The sequence below is a fragment of the Camellia sinensis genome, chromosome 13, assembly GCF_055761805.1.
Source record: "Camellia sinensis isolate YWXY chromosome 13, ASM5576180v1, whole genome shotgun sequence".
In the NCBI taxonomy this organism is placed as follows: domain Eukaryota; kingdom Viridiplantae; phylum Streptophyta; class Magnoliopsida; order Ericales; family Theaceae; genus Camellia; species Camellia sinensis.
The window spans coordinates 5,489,144-5,513,289 of record NC_138973.1 but is presented as its reverse complement, the minus strand read 5'-3'; the positions used below and the strand labels follow the sequence as shown (position 1 = coordinate 5,513,289).

General features: G+C 40.6%; 1 protein-coding gene across 4 annotated transcripts; it reads right to left on the bottom strand.

The window, feature by feature from the left end:
• Window positions 1–4,054: 4,054 nt before the first annotated feature.
• On the bottom strand, window positions 4,055–23,014 carry LOC114257105 (replication factor C subunit 3-like). Of its 4 annotated transcripts, XM_082901290.1 has the most exons (9): window positions 22,743–23,014; window positions 22,233–22,358; window positions 20,818–20,844; window positions 19,188–19,263; window positions 18,490–18,671; window positions 17,754–17,890; window positions 17,452–17,521; window positions 17,303–17,367; window positions 4,055–4,401 (listed from the first exon to the last, which is right to left on the bottom strand). In XM_082901290.1, exons 4-8 carry the CDS (start codon window positions 19,204–19,206, stop codon window positions 17,308–17,310), a joined length of 468 nt encoding a protein of 155 aa, XP_082757416.1. In that variant the 5' UTR covers window positions 19,207–19,263; window positions 20,818–20,844; window positions 22,233–22,358; window positions 22,743–23,014; the 3' UTR covers window positions 4,055–4,401; window positions 17,303–17,307. The 4 variants fall into 4 exon arrangements, with proteins under 4 accessions (XP_082757416.1, XP_082757417.1, XP_082757418.1 ...); XM_082901291.1 differs by lacking the exon at window positions 20,818–20,844 and having other exon boundaries at window positions 19,184–19,263; XM_082901292.1 differs by lacking the exon at window positions 20,818–20,844 and having other exon boundaries at window positions 18,490–18,593.
• Between the last annotated feature and the right edge of the window lie 1,132 nt (window positions 23,015–24,146).

Sequence of the window (24,146 nt, the reverse complement as noted above, 5' to 3'; positions counted from 1 at the left end):
CAATTGATGGCAATCGCATCTGGAAGACCTATGCATGGCCTATTAAGAATATATGCAATCATATTTATCATTTTCTCCCCTTTATTCTCTCTTATCAAATACATGACTATTATTGAATAATTAAAAAAAAAAAAAGTGATTATTAAGAAGTATTTGACATAATTTATATAAATATATTTATTTATATCGTATCATTTCTTTATTTTTTTACATTTTTTTCATAAAAAATTAAAAAATATATTTATTTAAATCATTCCAAATATCTCTAAGAATTATTCCTCCTTTAATATGCACTAATAATAATTTATCATAAACATTAACAAATATTTATAAAAATATTTAAAATTTAAATCATGACATGGATTTAAAGTTAGTGCAATTTTAACAACATCTATATTTTTTTATGGTACGTATCCTTACTCATAATTATATATATATATATATATATATATATATAACTAGTTTTTGGGTGTTGATTTTGATGTAAATTTTTTTAATAGTAGTAAATAAATTTGATCGAGTTATAAAATAATTCATATGTATTCGGATATAATAGGAAAAGGGAAAGAAAGATGGTTTTGCAAGAAAATGGAAGCAAAAAGCTTCAAACTTCTATTTCATGTTCATCTCAACAAAAATACACATATCCGAAAGAGGCCAAAAGCAAAAACAAAGACAAAAAAAAAAAAAATGAAATGAGGGAAGAAAACAAAGATCTCTTTCTCAAAAAGATTTGAGCTCACTCTTGGCTCTCTTGGTTTCCTTGAGTCTCTTCAAACTCTATACTTTCCATTGTTGTTGTGGTGGTGGTGGTCTGATCGTGATGACCCATCGATTGTTTTGTCTTCTCTCTCTCTTCATTCTCACTCTTCCCTTTACCATCATCACCAAAAAAAGCTGCTTTGCTAAAGATGGGTGTGGCCAAGAAAGTTGGGTTGACATCTCCAGCCATTATCACCAATACTTTCTCTTCCAAAACAGGCAAAGCCACTGTGGCGCTACCGCCGGACTTGTCTTCACCGCCCTCGAGATCTCTGTCGCCGCCACCTCCACGGCTCTCTTCCAAATGGGTAGAAAGCTTCCAATAAGAACAACCAAGGATCAACAGGGCGAAGGCTATCAAACCCAGCATCGCCGCCAGTCCCCCGAAAAGGTACGGCACCGGAGAGTGCCACGGCGACCTTTCTAGGGTCGCTGGCGGCGAAAATGTTGTTGTTGCCATTGTTGTGGTCCTCATGAATTTTCTCTGTTTTTTATGTAGTTTTTCTCTTCTTTGTTTAGCTCAATTTTTTTTGTTTTTTGTTTGGGAGGAGGTTGGAGGAGAAGGGATGGGAAAGTTGGTGGTGTCTGCTTGAGAAGCAGGGCGATGAGCAGAGATGCATTTATAAGATGGGAAAGTCGGAAGGAGGAGAGAGAGAAAAACAAACTTTTTTTAATTTAAAAATTGATACTCCTTCCGTCACAAAATAATGGTCTCTTTTGGAGAATTAAACTTTTTTTGATAGTACAATTATTGCATTTAAAAAAAATTGATTTTCCAAAATTATCCTTTTGATAGTACATTTTTTGAGAATATCAATGCATAATTGTACTTTTTATGTTGTTTATTAATTTAAAAGAAGGGTAAAATAAGAAATTTATATTATTTTTGTACTTGATTTTTGAAGAGGGACTAATATTTTGGGACAATGAAAAATGGAATAAGGGACTAATATTTTGGGACGGAAGGAGTATATATTTTGGATTTTTGATATCTTTTTATTACAGAATCATTTTGTATCATTCTCTATATAGAAATTTATGATTAATTCAATTTTTTTAAGTTATTTATTAAAAATTAATATAAATAAATAATTTCTTGCCAGGTAACTTATAAAAGTCCACAAGCGTCACCTTGGAGGAGGTAATTGAACACAACCTTTTTGAGAACATAAAACTTTGTCTATTTGTCAAGCTTACTGACTTAGGCATCGGAGAGGTTTCCGGCACACACCCGCCGGCTAGCTCACGTTTGAGTTTTCAGGTGATAAAGCGACGTCGTACAGAGGAGCGTGGACTTGGTCAACAGGATTATACGAGGAGAATTATTTCCTCCCCGTACAGTTGGTGATATAAAAAGTTAAATAAACAAGTGATATATAATTGTCATTTTACTAAAATTATAAAAATAAATAAATAAATAAATGTTAAAATATAATTACAGATAGGTAGTAATTTTTTTAAATAACAAAATCTCCCTTCTCTTTTCCTTCTTTATGCCCAACACTACCCACCACCTATATAAACGGCCACCCCAACCCATGCCTTTCCACTCTTACCACCGTAGCCAACGACCACGGGCCTTTGTAAATTGCCATCCCCAACCCTTCCGTACACATTAGCCCCGTTTGTTTAGAATTATAAAGAGGAGATTAGGTTTAATAGTGAGATGGGACTACTATATAGGGTGTTTGTTTTGAGAGATGGGAAGGAGACTCCTAATCCCTTGATATTAGTAAAGGCCTTGGAAGAGGAATTGGGAAGGAGGAGGTAGAGATAGTATTAGAAAAATAGTGAGAGGATTAGAATTTTTTTTTTTTATTATTTATATATTGAGATTTTTTTTTAAAATATTAATGTTTAATTTTTTATATTTTTTTATTTGTTTTATTATTTTATATAAAAATAATTTAACAATTCCTACACTAACAACTATCATCAAAACAAACACAATTTTACTTAATCTCCTAACTATTAATCCCCTCACTATAAATCTCTTCCATTCTACCTTTGAAAACAAACGGGACCTTGTCCCTTTTCCATCATTCCCACCATGATTTTCCCTGACACTTCTTCTCCTTCTTATACCACCTAACAAATCTCGTCCACTTAATCCCTAGCCAACACTCCTTCTCCTTTCCATACCACTTAGGTCTCGTTTGGGAACAGGCTAATTTAGTAATTTTTTGGCTATTTAGCTAAAATATGAGCTAAAAAAAACTAGTATGTTTAGGATGACTTTTTGACTTTTTATGAAAAGATGTGCAAAAAGTAGAGAGAAAAGAGAATCTTTGACTTTTTGGTATAGGTTGTTAACTTTTTGACTTTTTTAATAGCTTTTTGACTTTTTAACTAAATGTGAGGGTTCTCAAACGGGGCCTTAATAAACTCGTCCATCTAATCCCTAGCCACCACATCCACCCAAACCCTCAACCTTTCTTATCGTGACTCAAAACTGCTACTTAGTTTGATGCAAGTATCACTTGTGTTCAATACAAATGTAACATATACACAAATGTAATTAATATAGCCTTTGTGAGTTACAGTAAAAGTTGCAACCTTTATAATGACACAAATCACCACCTAATTCATCTCATAAATTAGAGCTCAATAAGTAATAGTGGTAGTGGCTGGGGGTGTGGCCCCTAGAAGAACCACTAGGCACAACCACTTTATGCAATGCTTGGTACCCAACTAATCCCTTTCTCTTTAGCCCTTCCTAGTCGAGTGAGGCTTTCATGTTGGAAAATAATAATTTTTTACTACAAGAATTAACACTTTTGGCAACAAAAAAATTGGTCGTTAAAAGCTCATTTTTAGTCGGCAAAAGTTATCCGCGACCAATTTTTATAGTCGCTACTTTGGTCGCCAATTGAGGGTCGGCAAAAAGTAATTCGCGACCAATATTTTGGTTGGTCGGGAAAAGTTGGAGTTACCGACTAACTTTTTGGTCGCTAAATATATCATTACTGCGACTAACCCATTTTGTCGCTAAAACATTTTGGTCGCGAAAAGTGATATTTTCCCGAACAAATATCTTAGTCGCCAATTGTCACATTCCACGACCAAATAGATTAGTTGCCAAAAGTCGAGGAATCGCCGACTAACAATTTAGTCGCCAAAAGGTAAGAAATTGCCGACCAATGATTTTAGTCGCAAAAGTGTAGAATTTGCCGACCAATTTTTTAGTCGACAAATCTCTTCTGTTTTTTTTTTTGTTGAGAACAATCCATTTTTGTTTATAACCAGTCAATCCAATATCGAACAAAATTCAATCAACCCAACCACAATTAAGGAACAATAACATTTTTTTTAAAAAAAAGCTAAGAAATCCAAACAAGATGTCCAGTAAGATGTCAAAACAAGATTTCATTCAACCCAACTACAAACTCTCTCAGAAATGTTCCACAAACACGAACGTCCAAGCCAAACATCAAACAAAGGCTTAAATGGAAGCAAATTCAACTTATCTACAAAGTAGAGCTAAAAGCCTAAAACATTGTAGACATAGCTCAGCTTACATTAAGCAATGTCTTGCCAAAAGTTGTTTCCTCTGTTACAATTGTGTCCCTGATATGCACTTCATGGTGTCTTAGCTCTGGAAATATGTCACCCATCACTTGCACCCCCACCTTTACATGCCTGATTTCCACACAATTATTAAGCAACCTCTAGAAGAGATGATATATATCAATTAGGAACAACATACGTAATCTAAAAAATACAGCAATTAGGGATAATAAATGTAAAGTTAAACATGGCACCATATAAAGTAGAACTATAATACATTGCAGCAATTACAAACAATAATTAACAAACATTGCAGGCTAGTTTTTCATTCCTACCCATTGAAGAATCCAGGTTGAGCTTTTAGGACTTCAGTTCCATAACGTACATCTCGACGAAGAATACGCCTTAGGACATATTCACACCCCTCATTGCCTGCATAGCTAGTGAGAATATCATTAGTTCCATTCACACTTACTTACCTAGGTCCTTGAATTTCAGTAGTACTTCATTGTACTTTAATGTAGAAAGGACAATTTATAAACGATATAAAATTGGTACCATTTTTCAATGTGAACAAATATTACAGGACATTAAAAAAATAAAAACCCAGATACATGGGTTATAATAGGTAGATCTACCCATCTTGTTTTGTGTATATGTAAACACCAGAGAATCCATTCTTTTATTCCATTTTAACTCCCTCCTTTCTTATAAACACATAAATCTTTCTTTTACCTCTTAGAACCCAAATCCTAGAAACTTTCCATGACTAAAATCCATAACAATGCTTATTGTAGGCAGCATTAACCCAAGTTTCCTAAAGTCATCCTCCATCAATAGGCCTCTAATCAAGTGCACCTCACATATAATGGAAGCAAAATGAACCCTCGTGACAGAATTTACTGATCTACCGAACAAGATTACAAAAAGCTTAACTACTGGCAAATTGGTTCCAAACCAATCACCAACCTACAATGTAAATTCTTAAGCATACATAATTAGGATAAAACATTAAATTTTTTATATGGTAGGATAGAACAACAATTGAAAAGTTCACCTATGCAACATTAATACAATAATCTTACCTTTTCTACCAGAGAAACTAATAATAATAATAATAATAATAATATGCAGTATAATCTAAAGGAGAAATTAAAAATAATATACAGTATTATTACTAATATACTGTATATTAATAATAATAATAATATACCAGAAAAAAGGAATAATAAGAATAATAAATACAAGAGAAACTAAAAGAAGAAATTAAAAACCTCTTAGCTTAGTGTACGGGGAGGAAATAATTCTCCTCGTATAATCCTGTTGACCAAGTCCACGCTCCTCCGTACGACGTCGCTTTGTCACTTGAAAACACAAACGTGAGCTAGCTGGCGGGTGTGTGCCGGAAACCTCTCCGATGCCTAAGTCAGAAAACTTGACAAACAGACAAAGCTCTATGTGCTCAGAAAGAATTATGTTCAATTACCTCCTCCAAGGTGATGCTTGTGGGCTTTTATAAGTTTTCCGTGGCACAATCCTAGTAGGACTTGTATTTCTCCATGCAGAGTCCTCCTAGGATTCATTCTCCTAAGGATAATGCTTATCCTTTTACACCCTCCCCCACTGCTTAAACCAAGTGGGATGGTTTTCTTTATGGCCGAACTCTCATTCGACCGAAGTAAGAATGGCTATGCCGAGCCACAAAGTAGGCCATACTAACAGTAGTTCGGTTCTTCTTCATGTTACACCATATCTCGGTTCTCATACATGAACCGTGGTGTGTTTGGACCGATCCACTGAGTAACAACATTACAACCGACCTATCCCGAATTCAATCATGACCGGACTACCTTTTGAGACCGGACTAACTCAAGTTGTCAAAACCGAAGCAGCTTTACATTCCTTTAGCCGAAGTAAGTCAATCATCTCCGCAGAGCCAGAGTAAATCTATCGTTCTTGAGCCGGAGTCACTTCAACAGCTCGGGCCGGAGTGACTTTTATCTCTTTTGAGCCGCAGTAACATTTCGGCCTTTTACCCAGTCCTTGGCATTTTGGGCCACCAAGTCCATCTCACAGCTCGGCCCAATTTTTACCAAAAATTACCCTCTCAATTGCCCCTTAATTCCATCTGCATGGCATGATTGGGATTATCAGTCTATCAACTGAGCTAGCGTCGTTTTAAGCTTTTCCAGCCGAGCTAAGAATACTTTAGCCTCTCCAGCCGAGCTAAAAACTCTCGAATTTTTAAGCCGAGCTAATTTCACTCCGGGCTCCGTTCTGCCCGGTCAAAAACGTCTCTTCAATCATAGCGTCTGTAACGCTTCCCATTCCAGTGACACGTGGCAAGCTCTGATTGGCTGGAAGCAGCTGTCACGCCGCCCTCGTAGTACGAAATTTTTGAACAGCTCCCGCCCTTTCTCTCTCCTTCCACAAAACGATCATTCTACCTTTGAACCATTCACCTTCTTCTCTCTCTGTGCCTCTGCTTCTCCAGCCTCTGAGCCTCCTGAGTCTGTGTTCTTCGTTGGTTCCGTTGCTCCTGCCCTCTGCTTCATCTTTTCCTGGTAAGCGATCCTTTTTCCTTTCCTTTGTTTTGTTTTCATATTCTGTTTTCCATGCTCTACTTGCTTTTGCAAAACATTTTTCTTCCAGCTCTATTTTACTTTAGTACTTTCATGGAAAAAAATCAGTAAAGCCCATGACTATATGTCATATACCCTAGAGAAAACTCGATTTTGATCCAGAATCACGTCCCAACCGAACTAGGATACTGTTTGTGTTATGTATGTAGATAGATTCAGAAAATAACCGAACTAGAACTTGTAGGAATATCAGTAGTTTCTTCTGAACCACTCTAGCCAAGATAAGATCACCGAACAAACGCACATACCGAACTAGGTACTTCGGTCCATAACCAAGCTAAGCTTTTGGGGCCAAGCCGGCTTTCTTAGTTCTTAGACCGAACTCAGAAAGCTGCCCCTAGACGTTAAACCGGTCTATCGAGCAACCTGCTCAAACCGAGCTACCAGACCTTCTGATGAAAGAACTAGTTCTTTGAGGCCGAAGTAGGGCTTTTATACCTTGCTTGTAAATTGTAGCACGGTCCATTGATCAGTGCTTTAACCCCCTCTGTTTTTTACTTTGTAGACTTAGGTTACCCAGGCACTCCCGCGTGCGCTCAACCGAGCTTCTGAGCACGATTATCGCACCGAAATAACTTACTCGTTAAATTATACAACAAATGGGTAAGTATAGGTATTTAGTTGAGACCCCTGGTGGGATGGCCGAATTCAGGAAGGACTATGATATACCGGATGACGTTCATTTGACTTTAGCAAAAAAGGACGTCATTCGATGGGACAACGAAGGTTTCGTTCCTTTTACTCTTCAATCCATAATAGAGACCGGACTACGGTTTCCTGTACAACCGTTGATCTGTGAGTTCCTTAGGCAAACTAGGTTATGCCCCACCCAACTGTCCACCAATACATACCGTATTATTATGGGTATAGCCGCACTAAACCACCAAACCGGTTTAAACCTTGGCCTTGCCGAAATATTCCATCAATATTCCATCGGCTCGAAAGATGCTGGATGGGTCTATTACCTTAGGATCCGCCGCCGCCGAGAGAAGATTGTTAAGCACACACCGGACAAAGACCTTAATGATGATGACTTCTTCTGGGTCTCTGGGAATTTTGAGGATTTTCAAGCCCAAATTCCTGGCCGACCTATAAATTGGAAAATGGGAGAGCCTGGTAATTTAACTTCGGTCTTGTTCCTTGTATGTTATCTCGGTTTTTTAATCTATTGACCGAACTAACACTTCTTCTTTTTTGCAGATTTTGCCCACCTCCATTCCCTGTATAGCTATCCCAACCTTGCGGTTTTGCGAGCCGCACTACGGATTAAAGAAAGAAGTTGGGCTAAGCTTCTGAACTTTGAGCCGACCTACCGGTACAGCGGTCGCCGAAAAGCAAGGGTAACCGATTTCCTTCTTGAGGAAGCACCAGAACCGGACCCAACTTTGCCCGAAATAAGACTTGTTCCATTAACTGCTGAGGAAGAAATGGCAAAGAAGAGCAGAGTCAGGGCCCTTCTAACTGCGTCAACCAGAGCCGAAGTACAGCCATCCGTCGAGGTGCAGCCTGCCGTTGTGGCCCTCCCTTCTCAGCAGCCTTCTTCATCTCGCCCTTCCAAACGCGCCCGAAATACATCGACCGAACAGCAACTAGTCGATGAGGTTGAATCCATCCCCCAGAGTCCTCAACCTTCCCCCCAACCGGAGCAAACCGACCGAGCTGAATCTCCGAAGTGGGCTCCGCCGCTGACCTTCAACGACCGAGACATCAAAGCTACTGACTCGGTCGTGGCTGAAAAAGACCACCAACTGGCCTTTAACCTAGCCAAAAGTGTGTGCCTCCCCAAGGACATGGAGCACCACTTGAAGCAACTGAACACCGAAATGAAATCAATTCGGTCTGCTTCCAAGTCCATGATCTTGGTAAGTAGCTCTGTCTGTTTTTTCTGCCCGTATTTTCCAACTTTTACTTCGGCTGAAAAGAAATTTTTGTTTTGCCAGGCCTTACAAAAGAACAATATTACATACAAGAAAGTTCAAGAACTAAGAAAAACTACAAGGCAAGCAATGGCAGAAGCCGAGGCAAAGGCGGCCGAACTAGCGGAGGCCGAAAGAAAACTGTCCGAGCTTCAAGCAGAGAACGGTCGACTTGCCGATGTGGTTAGTTCGGCTGAAGCAGAGAGGCAAAAAGCGGCCATTGTAATGAAAGACAAATATCTGCGTGAGCTGCTGAAGCTTGAGAAGAGAAAAGACGCTGAAATAAGCGAATTAAAAAAGAACATGGAGGCGGCCGAAAAGGAGGGGTACAAGCGAGGTTACAAGGAGGCAGAGGAGGCCTATGTCAAACAATGCGACGCCGCCAAGGAGCTTTTCTTCAAATGTGGCTGGAGGGCGGCTGTGGAGAAGCTCAGTCATGATCAACAGACCGAGGTCTTCGACCCTCCAGCTTACTTTATACCGAAGTCCCTTGCGGCGTATGTAGACGCTCTGCAACAAGAGTTTCTGGAGGACTCAGACACTGATGACTCCTCTGCTCCTGAAGACATTCCGGTTGTTGGTGCCGACCCATCACTTCGGTTGGAACCCATGGTAGAGGACCTTCCTATCGAGCAGCCGAATGAAGACGTGGTTCCAACCGAAGGAATCATGGCAGCCGAGAGTGAGCTTCCTCTTGAGACCGGTCTTCGAGTTGGTGATGATGCGGCTTTTGATGCTGAAATTGATGAACTTTTCTCTTAATTTTTTCTTCTCTTTGTAACCGAAGTATGCCCCTTTGTAATGACTTTTCTTTGAATGAAAATTTTACGCAACTCTTATTCCGGTTGTTGTGTGTATGCTTGCATTTGTAATGTCTTCTATTACTTCAATTGTTATTTCGGTTTAGGCTGGTTAAAATATGCTTACTAGCCAACCACTCCTTAGCCGATATAATCACTTCGGCTGAGGAGTACAATGTGTTGGTTCATTCTAGCCAACCACTCTTCAGCCATGCACTTACTTCGGCTGAAGAGTAACAAGAGTTGGTTTATTCCAGCCAACCACTCTTCAGCCATACACTTACTTCGGCTGAAGAGTAACAAGAGTTGGTTTATTCCAGCCAACCACTCTTCAGCCATACACTTACTTCGGCTGAAGAGTAACAGGTGTTGGTTTATTCCAGCCAACCACTCTTCAGCCATACACTTACTTCGGCTGAAGAGTAACAAGTGTTGGTTTATTCCAGCCAACCACTCTTCAGCCATACACTTACTTCGGCTGAAGGGTAACAAGTGTTGGTTTATTCCAGCCAACTATGGAAGTTAGTTTTTCCAGCTAACTTATAGTATTTGGTTATTCCGACCAAATGTCCTGCAGCCTGGATCCTTATCCTGGGCTTAGGAAGGGTGTTGGTTTATTCCAGCCAACCTCTAAGTTAGTTTTTCCGGCTAACTTAGAACAATGTTTGGTTGTTCCGACCAAAACGTCCTGCAGCCTGGATCCTTATCCTGGGCTTAGGAAGGGTGTTGGTTTAATCCAGCCAACCTCTGAGTTAGTTTTTCCAGCTAACTTTAGAATAGAATGCTTGCAATATACTCAAGTCTTTAAAGCTAACTTTTACAAAGAGTAATTTGTGCTAAAAAGAATTTCTCATTTTATTGAAGGAAGAAAAAATTACACATGTTTGAAAAAAGAAGAGCTAAAAGTAAAATAACTTGAGATTGGCCGTATTCCATGGCCTAGGGATTGCCTTGCCATCCTTGTCTTCTAGGTGGTATGCCCCTTTGCCTGCTAACCCAACCACCTTATAAGGACCTTCCCAATTTGGGCCTAACTTGCCGTCTCCTGGGATCAAGGTGTTTCCCATTACTTTGCGTAGTACCCAATCCCCAATCTTGAATTGTCTTGGATGCACCTTTTTGCTGTATTTTCTTATTAACTCTCGTTGGTATGAGGCGATGTGGACCAGCGCTCTTTCTCTTCTTTCTTCTGCAAGGTTGAGTTCTAAGGCTATGGCTTCTCCATTTAAGTCTGGATCAAAATTTTCGCTTCGAATTGTGGGGAGGCCAACTTCTAGTGGGATCACTGCTTCCATTCCATAAGCTAAGGAGAATGGTGTTTCTCCGGTTGATCGCCGGGGCGTGGTGCGGTAAGCCCATAAGACGTGAGGAAGTTCATCTGCCCACTTGCCTTTTGCTCTCTCTAGCCTTTTCTTTAGTCCATCCAAGACGACTTTATTTGATGCTTCAGCTTGTCCATTTGCTTGAGGATATGCCGGTGTGGAATTGTAGAACTCTATCTTGTATTCTTCACAAAAGCTTCTGAAGATTCTGCCGTCGAACTGAGTACCATTGTCTGAGATGAGTGCTTTTGGTATGCCAAACCGAGTGATGATATTCTGCCAGACAAACTTCTTCACATCTTTTTCTTTGATTGACGCCAATGCTTTTGCTTCCACCCACTTTGTGAAGTAGTCTGTTGCTGCGAGAAAGAATTTTCTTCCCCCGGGCGCTGTTGGAAGTGGTCCTACTATGTCCAAGCCCCACATTGCAAAAGGCCATGGGCTAGTTAATGGTAGGAGTTCTCTTGCTGGTTGATGTATTTGGTGCGCGAATTTTTGGCATTTCTCACACTTCTTCACATATTTTTCTGAGTCTGCTTGCATATATGGCCACCAATATCCTTGCGAAATAGCCCTGTAAGCGAGCGACCTTCCCCCTTGATGACTTCCACACACCCCTTCGTGTATTTCGAACAGGAATGCTTCTACTTTGCTGGGATGAACACACTTGAGGTAAGGCCCAGAGAACGACTTCTTGTATAATGCCAAAGATGGAGATAGCCAAAACCGCTGTGACTTTGCCCTTATTCTGTTGGCTTCTTTTTTCTCTTCTGGTAGGATGCCGTCTTTTAGGAATAGGATGATGGGATCCATCCAAGAAGGGCCTAATTCTGTGCAACATACTTCTTCTGCTTCGGGGTCTTCTATGCTTGGTCTTGGTAAGAAGTCGATGAGTAATGGATGAGGGACTGATGTATCTGCCATTGAGGCAAGGCCTGCTAGCTCGTCCGCTCGGCTGTTTTCCTCCCTGCCAATTTGTTCTATCCTTACCACATCAAACTTCTTGATCTCCGTTCTGACTAACTCTTGGTACTTGGCCATTCTGTCGTCCTTTGCTTCGTATTCGCCAGAAATTTGGTTTACCACCAGCAGAGAGTCACTGTATACCATTAGTTCGGTTGCTTTCATGAAGTGTGCTGACTTGAGTCCTGCGAGAAGCGCCTCATACTCCGCTTCATTGTTGGATGCTGGGAAGCCAAGGTTGATTGCTTGCTCTATAACCAGGCCGTCTGGAGAGATGAGGACTATGCCAAGCCCTGCACCATGTCGGTTGGATGCTCCATCCACAAAGAGCTTCCACATCTCTCCAACGAATAGTTTCCAGCAAGTGGAAGGATCAGATGATGTCGTGAGGTCAAGAATGGTGTTTTCTTCAAGGTCCATGTTGGCTATCTGTCCTTTGTCCTCTGTTTGAACTGCTGGTGAGCCTTTGTTTGTTTCTTCCTTGTTGTCCTTAGTATGGTCTGCCTTGGTGCTTGATTGACTACCTTCCACTAGGGGTTGCGCTATTCCGGCGTCAACTTTCGTCCCTAGTTCGGTTGTGTCAGTCAGGTCGACTGGGCAGATATGATGACTTCCAGGAGTAAACTCCGCGACGAAGTCTGCCAAAGATTGGGCTTTTATTGCGGTCTTGGGTTGGAACTTAATGTCGAATTGTCCCAACTCCACTGCCCACTTTAAGATTCGCCCACTAAAGTTCGCCCTTTCAAATAGAGCTTTTAGTGGAAAGGCCGTGAGGACGACTATGGTGTGGGCGTGAAAGTAGTGCGCCAATTTTCTGGATGCCATCATTAATGTTAATGCTAGTTTCTCCAAGGGCAAGTACCTTGTTTCGGCTCCCAACAATGTCTTGCTGACATAAAAGATGGGCAGGTGTTGTATTCCTTCTGCGCGAACCAACACTGCGCTGACTGCGTGCTGAGAAACTGCCAGGTACAAAAAGAGTTCTTCACCAGGTACTGGAGTAACAAGTAGTGGTGGGGAAGACATGTATTCCTTCAAGCTTTCTAGAGCTCGGTCGCATTCTTCATCCCACTCAAACTTGGCCTTTAAAGCTTGGAAGAATGGTCGTAGCCTGTCTGATGACCTGCTTATGAACCGGTTGAGTGCAGCCGCCATACCAGTGAGATGCTGCACTTCTTTGACTGAGTTTGGTCTCTCCAACTCCTGGATTGCTTTGATCTGAGAGGGGTCTGCTTCTATACCTCGGTTGGTCACCAGGAAGCCTAAGAATTTGCCAGATCCAACTCCGAATGCGCATTTGGACGCGTTGAGGCACAGCTTGTGTTTCTTCAGGATCTGGAACATCTCGCCTAGATCTTTCAGATGGTCATTCTCATCCTTGCTTTTGACTACCATGTCGTCGATGTAAGCCTCCATTGTTCTGCCTAACAATGGTTCAAACATCTTGGTGACCATCCTTTGGAATGTCGCCCCTGCGTTCTTTAGGCCAAAGGGCATGACCTTGTAGCAATATAACCCCCTTGGTGTTGTGAAGGATGTGACCTCCTGGTCTGGTTCATGCATGGCGATCTGGTGGTAGCCTCTGTATGCATCCAAAAAGCTAAGTCGGTTATGCCCTGCCGTTAGGTCCACCAGTTGATCTATCCTTGGTAGAGGAAAGCTATCTTTTGGGCACGCCTTGTTGACTGTTTTGTAGTCGACGCAGACACGCCATTTACCATTCTTTTTTGGCACTACGACTGTGTTGGAGATCCATCTTGGGTAGTGCACTTCCCTTATTGCTCCTGCCTCCAGCAGGTTGCCTACCTCTTCTGCCACTATTTCGGCGTGGTGGAGTGCCGATCTGCGTGTGCGTTGAATGACAGGTCTGGCGGATGGGTGGACATTGAGTTGGTGACTGATGAAGTTTGGGTCAATACCTGGTATGTCGTAGGGCGTCCAGGCAAACACTTCGATATTAGAGGTCAAGAATTCCAAGACCTCTGATCTCTCAGTGCTGGACAACGATGAGCCAAGCAAGAAGAATTTATCCGGGTTCTTCTCATCTATTTTTACCTCCACCAAGTCCTCCACCGCTTTCTGATCAGCCTCTTTGCCGACGTCCGCGAATAGTTCATTACTTTCTGGTTCTTCCACCGAATGAACGTATCCTTTGGCAGCTCGGCTTCCATTCGCTGTGGCGAAGCATTGTTTTGACATGATCTGATCGCCATAGACTTCTTCAATTATGCCGGTGTCGTTGGGGAACCGCATTACCTGATGGTATGATGACGCTACCGAACGCATGGCATGCAGCCATGTTCTGCCCAAGATGATGTTGTATGTGGAGGGGACCTTCAATACCCAGAACTCCACTTGTTTTGTTACACTTCCTGCTCTGACCGGAAGGATTATTTTGCCGACAGGCCACTCTGGCATGGAGTTGAATCCAATCAGGGGAGAAACTGCAGGCGCCAAGTCTTTGTCTTGCAGCTTTAGTTGTTTGAATGTGTCGTAATACATGATCTCACATGAACTACCCTTGACGTCAAAATCCTTGACTCGGAGAGTGACAACCAGGGCATCATTATGGGGGCAGTAAATTCGTTCTAAGTTCTTATCCGAAAAGGACATGACGTTTGTTGCCTCTGTCCTCCCCTTCTTGATGGCAGGTTGGGCACTTAATATTTCCCTAAAGTGCTCAGCCTTCTTGATTGAACCTCTGAGCTCGCATACGCGCTCAGGTTCGAAAACTCCATGAATTACATTGATAATGCCTTGAGGTGGTGCATCGATTGGCATTCTATTGGGATGGTCATTATGATCTTGGGGGGCCGGTTGCGCTCCTCCTTCAATGTATTTGTCCAAGTGGCCTGCTGCCACCAATTCTTCCAAGTGCTGTCTTAGTGGCGTGCAATTCTCAGTTCGGTGCCCCTTTTCTTTGTGGAAGGTGCACCGTGATCTGTCGTCGTAATTCTTCTGAGCTTCCCCTAGCTTGGCTGGCCACTTCACAAATGGCTCGTCTTTTATTTCGCTCAGAATCCGATATATTGGTTTTTTGAACACCGTTGTTATGGCAGTGCGGATTCTCAACCATCTTTTGTCTGGGTCTTCTCCGTTATCTCGTCTGCCACGCCCGTTTTTATTCTGCCGATCTACTGTATTGACCTTTGCTGAGGTCTTCTTTTCTGGTACCACGGTTGCACTAGATTTTGCTTTTGCACGTGCGCCATCCTCTTCTACCCTGATGTGCTGATGCACTCTCTCCATCAGGGCCTCTATGGTGAGGGGTGGCGTCATGGTAATTGAATCCCTTAGTCGGTTCCCTACTGGTAGGCCTCTTTTATATTGCGCAATGGCTAGATTGGTGGGGCAGTCTCCAATCTGGTTGAATGTCTCCCAGTAGCGACTGTTGTAAGATTTGAGGGTCTCTTTTTCATCCATGTCGATGGAGAGTAACTGGTCTATCTCCACCGGTGTTTTAGTGTTTGTTCGAAACCTTGTTACGAACGCTTCTGCCAATTGGGCCCAGGAGGCTATGCTGCCCTCTGGGAGCTTTTCGAACCAAGTCAAGCCTAGGTCGCCAAGACTTGACGGGAAGAGTATGCACATTAAGGCCTCGTTTCGCCTGTACACAACCATGACTTGGCGAAAGTGGCTCAAGTGTGAATACGGGTCCGTCTTCCCTTCATATGTATTGAATTTCGGCTGAAGGAAGCCTGATGGTAGGGGTGTGTTTTCGATCGCTGGGACAAACGGCGAAGTCTGTAGTCTTGCCAATGCCTTGTCCGTTGGTTCGTAGGCCGGTCGCGGTATTGGCACTCCAACCTCGACGCTTCCATGCGTCCGAGGAGCCAACCGTTGTAAGGCCGAAACTCGGTGTGGATCTCTTGCCCTGGCATCCTCCTTGCATCGTGCTTTTTCTTCTAGCACGGTTCGTAAGTCGGATGACCTAGGCAGCTCTGTTTGTCTGGATCTGGTTTGGTGTGAATGTGAAGGCCAATACGTGCTTCCTTCAGTGTATGATCTTTCGGATCTCGTCCTCTCAGACCTGGAGTGACGAGTCCTTGAAGATAAGGAGTGAGTGTCGCCTGTCCTGAGGCTTCTGCTCTCTCCTTGGGAGGGTGTAGTATTCCTACTACGATTCTCTGAGTGGCGAGGGGGCGTCTTGTGCTTGCGCCCCTCTCCTGTCGCCACATCTTTAGTCTTCATCTGGCGTTTCAAAGCCTCCATGTCCGCCGCCATCTTTCGAATTAGTTCATCTTGTTCCTTCACGCGATCTTCCAGGGCTTGAGGATCAATCCTCCTCCTTTGCCTGTCAGGACTCTGAGAATGTCGAGGGCTGCTATTCCGCCTTCCCCTGCCACTCCTCCTGGAGTTATGTTGTTGGGGCTCCAAATCCGCCATGGGAGGGACAGAAGGTAATCCTTCACGCCTTGCGCCCCCCTCTGGAGTTAGTCCGTCGACGGCGGACTGCGGCAAGTCTTCAATGTGTGCCATTGAATGAGAAAAGGAGAAGCTTAGTCAAGAGGTTTTTGTTCTTGTCTGTTCTTCCCACAGACGGCGCCAATTGTACGGGGAGGAAATAATTCTCCTCGTATAATCCTGTTGACCAAGTCCACGCTCCTCCGTACGACGTCGCTTTGTCACCTGAAAACACAAACGTGAGCTAGCCGGCGGGTGTGTACCGGAAACCTCTCCGATGCCTAAGTCAGAAAACTTGACAAACAGACAAAGCTCTATTTGCTCAGAAAGAATTATGTTCAATTACCTCCTCCAAGGTGATGCTTGTGGGCTTTTATAAGTTTTCCGTGGCACAATCCTAGTAGGACTTGTATTTCTCCATGCAGAGTCCTCCTAGGATTCATTCTCCTAAGGATAATGCTTATCCTTTTACACCCTCCCCCACTGCTTAAACCATGTGGGATGGTTTTCTTTATGGCCGAACTCCCATTCGACCGAAGTAAGAATGGCTATGCCGAGCCACAAAGTAGGCCATACTAACAGTAGTTCGGTTCTTCTTCATGTTACACCATATCTCGGTTCTCATACATGAACCGTGGTGTGTTTGGACCGATCCACTGAGTAACAACATTACAACCGACCTATCCCGAATTCAATCATGACCGGACTACCTTTTGAGACCGGACTAACTCAAGTTGTCAAAACCAAAGCAGCTTTACATTCCTTTAGCCGAAGTAAGTCAATCGTCTCCGCAGAGCCAGAGTAAATCTATCGTTCTTGAGCCGGAGTCACTTCAACAGCTCGGGCCGGAGTGACTTTTATCTCTTTTGAGCCGCAGTAACATTTCGGCCTTTTACCCAGTCCTTGGCATTTTGGGCCACCAAGTCCATCTCACAGCTCGGCCCAATTTTTACCAAAAATTACCCTCTCACTTAGAATAATCTTACCTTTTCTACCAGTACTCATCTATGAAGTCATATGATGCACACTTTACCAAAGAGGTTTGAATGGCCTATTGACATTATAAATGGCATGTTAGCAAAGAGGTTTATCATCTTGGATGAAGTCATTTTAACCAAAGTGTCAAACACAGTACCTGAAGAATCAGCTTGGGGTGAACAAAATCCACGAGAAGCTTTTGAAACTTTCCCCGTATATAAAATAATCTGAAGAAGCATAAATGTGTGCTGTTAATCCTCATTTCATTACATGCATTTCAAGAATGTCAAATTGTAATATATGAAATTCTTCTTCTGTTTTTTCCTTTTTTTTTCCCCCAAATGAATTTCTCATGTCCAAATTTATGGTATAAAAAAAATCCCAAAAACCCTGCATTACAAGCCCAAACCTTTTGTTCACACAAGCCAAAGGCAACAAATCTATTGTTCAATATCCTACTTGTGTGCTTTGCATGCTTCAAGAGCCAAAATTGCTTTCCTAAGGTTTTTCTTCGGCTCTGTAGCAATCTTAGCAGCAAAACTCATCGGTAGATCAAAGTCTCCCTTCCTTGCTATTTGAATAAGAACCTCCATGATCTGCAAAATTGTGGGAGAGAAGAGTCAAAGAAAATTTAGGGACAATATGGGATTTTAGCCCCAGAAGATTCCCTAGCAGACTGCATACATTGCACATAGTGAATGGACCTAAAGACCAACAAAATCCCTCAATATTTCTATATTTCTATATATTTGTAGTATTTGGATTCCTGTTAACAATTCTATGAAATATTTTTGGTTAAAAGAATGAAGATACCAATCCCAACCATGTTAGGAACCCATAAGAAATGAGATTAAAATTTTCTGAAAACATCAATTGAATCTTCATGGCTTCCCAAATTAACTCTCCAAAATTTTTCCCTGCAATCATTTTTCTAGAGATTATCAGCTATGTTTATAATATGTGTGTTGATTGCAGGTCGGTGTCTAGGTGTTGGATTCATTTAATTCCCATTTTTTATTACATAGGAAACATTGAATTGTCGATTATCCATTTTCTTTCAAAGTGATATGAAGTGTTCCTATGGCCATCAACCATGCACACCATCAAGAAAGAAGAGGATAATAGTATAATGTAAGGAGTGTCATAAAATGCAACCAAGAAACAACTACTATTCAATATCAATGAGCATACTTACTTCATGAGTCACAAGAGCATCAACCTCAATAACTTTGCAGCAATTTTTAACTTGTTCAAGAATGTCCACATCATTTTCACAGCAGAGTATGAGTTTACATAAATCTGTGTAACAGTCCATGATCCATTTTATCAAGTGCTGAATGTTCTTGGAAACTTTGTCAACATCATAAAGAACCATAACTATAAGCAACCAAACTAAATCTTGTAAGCTTTATATGATCTGGGTGAGATATTATATGTTTTAGAGTAAGGGAGTTAAATTAATTTTAGAGTAGGGGAGTTAAGACTCTATGTATCTTTGGTACCAAACACAATCTATATAATATGTTTTATATATAGTTTATATACTTGAGAAAGAAGAGTGAGAATAACAACTAGGGCTGGCTTGGAAGAGATGAACAAGTCGTTGAGCAAGTACACATACATTATACATACATGCCAGTGAATACAACCGACCTACTAATATATTTTATTATATATACTATTCTCTGGTATTATATTCTCCACACTTCACAAGTCACCTCACCCCCATATGAGAGAGAGAGAGAGAGAGAGAGAGAGATTCAGTAGCTTCTGAGCAACTCAATATGACATGTTTGTTGCAACTAAGCAACCCAAACTGTCAAATATAATAATAGTAATAAAAAATCAGAAACAGAATGTATAAAGAGTTCATGAAGGTGTGGGCTCACTCACTCTCATAGTCAACTGTCATGGTAGGCTGGTAGGAGCTAGTGTAAATCCTAATCCATTAGTTGTGCCCATTGTGAATCTGCAGTAAAAATGATTTGTGTAAACATCAAATTATATACAATTAATATAGTCAACTGACATATGATGACTAAGACTCAATGACTCAAATTAAGTTTTTAAAATCTATTACAGATGAGGCGGTATTCAAATAAAATAAATTTATCTATGTCATATGGAGAATTACTAACAAACAAATCATAATTCGGTCTCCAAGATGGTGCAAATTTCTTAAAATATTGTTCATTTCTTTGTTTAGATAATGCTTTGCGCGGTCTCCAAGATGGTGCAAATTTCTAATATTTTCTTGACAATCAAACAACAAATATCAAATAAAAGAGTATGAAAAATACATGTTTCAGTGCCTACCACCTTGGATAAAAAAAATTCTTATTTTTTAGGTGAACCTTAATATATAGGAACAAGTACATACTGGCAACTTATTTTAAGTCAATGTCATAACATAAGGCAGCGCTAAGTGATGGTAAAAGTAGATGGCATGCATGTGTTATCCATTACAAATTTTCTTCATGTCAATTTTAGTTGCTCTGCTAGAGGTTAAAATGACAAGGTTGAGATATATAAAGACCCAAAACTCTTTGGTAACTCAATATACCATAACCAAACAAACATAAGAAAGAAAAAAAACAGGACATAAATTCCCCTTCCCTTTGGTTAGCAATAAACAGGACATAAGCAATTTCAGAATTCAAGCTTGATTCAAACAGGACATATGTTTTACAATCAATAGGACCCAAAAGTATAAAGATTTAGTCCTTAACAATGATTTATCCAAAATACTAAACAAAATATACATTATTGCAAGGAGGGAGGCCAAGGTCAATCCACTTGGTTGGCAAACTAACCAACCATGAGAAGGACAAGTCCTAGTTTCTGTTAGCTTCACATTAACAGCTTTAATCAATCTCCATGTTCTGCAATCCATCAAAGATGAAGATGGATACCCTTGTGCTATTCACAAGTTTCATAATTCATAAATAAAAACTCAAAGCTACACTAGGCCATTAGAAAACATGCAATGACTAAAGTTGCTTTAAAAGTCGCTACAACAAAATAAATAACGGACTAGATGTCTATCAACAGCTGTTTATCATTTGATCAAGTCATTACAAGAGAAAACAACAAAATAAATTTGGGCCACGTGCAGCTTTTTCTAAACCAGTGACTTATGATATGTAGTATAGTTTTGAGATGATAGTTTTCTGCAAGGAATCTGATGTAATATATTAGATTGTCTCAATTGACTAGTAGATGTTAGTGGATATATGCACAAAGGATATCTCTCAGACCTCTCTCATCTTTTTAATATGGAAGAAACTATGAATACTTAAATAATAATATGTGTGATATTACACTAGATTAGATTCTCTCTGCTGCACTCAAACTAAGGATACATTGTTTTACCCCTAACCAATAAAACCCCCTGGCTTTGGCATTTTTTTTTTTTAAATTTTAGGTAACATTAGCTATACCCTAAACTGATAAAATCTACATGTTCTAACTGTGAGACAAAAAAGCATCCTAGGGAACAAAAGTGAAAAAATGGAAGCTTTACCTTCAACATGTAGGTGACTATTCAACCCTGTCAAATACAAAATAGAAACACAGATTCAGTCCAATGTCAATCTCTTAACAAACAGATAATCCTTTCTCAAGAAATATACATAGTATTTTGGAGGGAAAAATAAAATAAAAAAGTCAAGAATCAAACCTGTGTGTGAATGAAAATATAATTCCCTTTTACTGATTTCATTCCAACATATATGAATCAAAATAGAATTCAATCTTCTCAGTTACTAGTATATTCTACAACAATGAAAATTAATGAAGTTCCTCATAATAGCTAAATAACTTGGAGTCAAAATGAGGGCAGATGGGGGTAGATGTGTGCTTGTGCCACTTTTCATCTCCATTCGTAGAGCAATGTATGCTCTATAGAAGCAGCAGAGAAATCAATGAAGCTGTTTCTCTACTCCTTTCTTTCTTTATTTATGCTTCTCGTGTCCAAGTCACAGAACTTAACAAGACTTAGACTTGTAAGACTTTCTTGACGGGGTGCGTAAGACAATATGCGATCATGTTAAAGTACGCAATTTGAAGCTAACTTAATAAAAGTCAAGATGTGTGCATTCCTAGAACTCTACAACAAATATCTCACTGGTAACAATGCTGTTTACATGTTCTCTTTTTTCATTTTTATTTTCCTCCCTAGTAAATTGCTACTAGAAAGACCTCTTTGAAGGAAGTAAATCTAGATCGCTAAAAAGATTATAAAATGCAAACACAATGATTTTTTCCCTGGGATGTGTCTTTGCATCAGGTAGGATTCTAATTCATTGCCATCACCAGTAACATCTAAGCAATCACCTTCAAGCACAACTAAATTTGCTGGAGGCTTTGCAAAAGTGATTCAATTGAGCATCTTATAAAAAACGAGACAAATAAATATATATTATAAAAAATGCATATGTAAAGAACATATATGTAAAGAACATATCTTTACTGGAGGCTTTCCACATTGACATGAAACGGTTTGACTATATGTAAAGAACATATCTTCTATTCTTTCGTACCTTTTTTTAAAAAAAATTCACAAAACATCGAATCAAAACTCATATAACTCACCCTCTGTTCCTTATAACCAAAAAATTCTTTTCCATCAAATTCTTTTCAATTTGTGATCCATAAGAATATTGGTTTCAGAACCAGGGAATTTGAAGTGAACCAATGGCATGATGGAAAATACGATGTAAATTAGGGTGGTGAAAGTAGTATCTACACTAATTGTTTGTTTTTTTTTTCATTGCATAACTCAGCAGAATGAGAACAAAAGCCACATTACAGGGTCAGAAAGGAATTTAAGATTTCTCATCAACCTATCAAATTCTGAATAAATTCCATTTCATCAACAAATTGAAAAATAAGATTTGAAATATGCTACTGAAGTTGATTCAACCAAACTCCAATTACCAATTTGGGTAGAAGCTCAGAAGCATTAGAAGGAATTCCAGCTCCATCGACTGTCCAAGGTGCATCAGCCGATTTGTTGCTATGAATGTCCTTTGCCCCCGAAGTTATGATCTCGTTCAACCTAGCCTGATGACAGATAAAAAGAAATAACTGCTAAGATAAGGAAATAGTAGCAAAACAATTTTCAATCTGGAATTGTTAAGACTTGAAACATAACTTTATTTGATCAGAAAATATGGTTTGACAATCGCAAATATTCTTTTCAATTTAGTTATGGGCATATCAAATTTCCATCAAATGCTTTTCAATTTGTAACTCAATTGGAGTTCAATCCCTTCAAATCAAAATACCCACTACACACAATTGCCATTAGAGTTTTTCAAATTTGATTCTGAATCTAAATTACATGAACACACCACACAAAGGGCAGAGGAAGAGTAATTTAACTCACACAGAGATATAATCTGATCAATTACATATACAGATAGATAGATTATAGAGAGAGAGTACCGGGATCGAAGGAGGTCTGAACAACCGACTCGTTTTTCTTTGTTAGAGAGATGGGAGACGGAAAGCCCTTGCGAGATTTAGAGGCCGGAGAGCTGCCTCTGCGGATTTAGAGGCGACAAACACTCACCTGAACCCAAATCACAGAGGGAGACAAGAAGACAGAGATACAAAGAAAAGACTGAACAGAGAGAGAGAGAGAGAGGGTCGTCGGTTGAGTGTGGTCTGAGGATCTGTGTGAGTGAAAGACAGAGGGCAATGGCGATTTACGGCAGTGGCGATGTGCGACGGACGTGAGTAATGGTGTGTAGACGTCCCCGAACGTCCCGGGAAAAATCCCGTTTTGTTCATTGGGGCTTACTACAGTTTGGACTCAATGTCACTATAGACGCGCCCGAACGCCCCGGGAGGATGAGTCCCGTTCTGTTCATATTGGGCTCACTGCAGTTCGGACTCTCGAATTGTCACGGTTCTTAATCTGAACCAAAGAGTCCAAATCCGGCAAATTGTTTTGAGAAAAACAGATTTTTAGAAAAGAAGTGCCAAACATGGACTGCTTTGCTAGATACAGAGTCGCCACCTAAATATTTTATTTTGGGAAATTTAGGAAACCCTGACTTGGTGCCGAAGGCCACGTGTTCGTTATCACCAAAGTTGCCTCGGCTCGGGAACTTGGGTACGATTGGGGAAGGTCAGCTATGAGCACCCCCTCTCGCCCGATCCGAAGATCGGCCTCTACTAACCATGATATCCAATTTTGAAAACATTATGTATTCCTATCCCGGTTATTAGCCTATAATTACTATGTTATGCGCACAGCAAACAAGTATAGACCAAGTTGCCTAAATTGGAACAAAACATTGCGTGTTTGTTTATTTGAGGATGATTTGATGGTGCTACCCGCGAGTAGGCTAAGACATGGATTTTGCCACCCTCGAGTGGGCTTAGAAAATATGGTTTTGCCACTCTCAAGTGGGCTTAAAATTCGCATCCAATGCATTGTTCTAATTTAAGTAACCCAACCTTCACGCACAGGCATTCAGGCAGTTATAACACATAAGCACGTAGCCTCATGGTAAGCATGCTGTCATGGAAAACACTCACACTCATGCAAGATGCTAAAGCATAAAAGCTTACCTAGTACTCCGAGCCAAAACAAAACAAAAGCTAGTTAGTAATCAATGCATGATCCTAGCTCATGTTAAGATGGCTAATGCAACACATACAAGATGTAACTACAATAGGCTTGGCTATTCTAAGATGGCATGTGATGATGCTACAACTAACATGTATTCAACTTTGGGATTGAAATACAAATGCAGTTAGTATGATGCGCCGAGCCCGATGCATGTAAGACAAATGTATGGATACACGCATGCTATCATACTGTATGCTAATTGAAACATG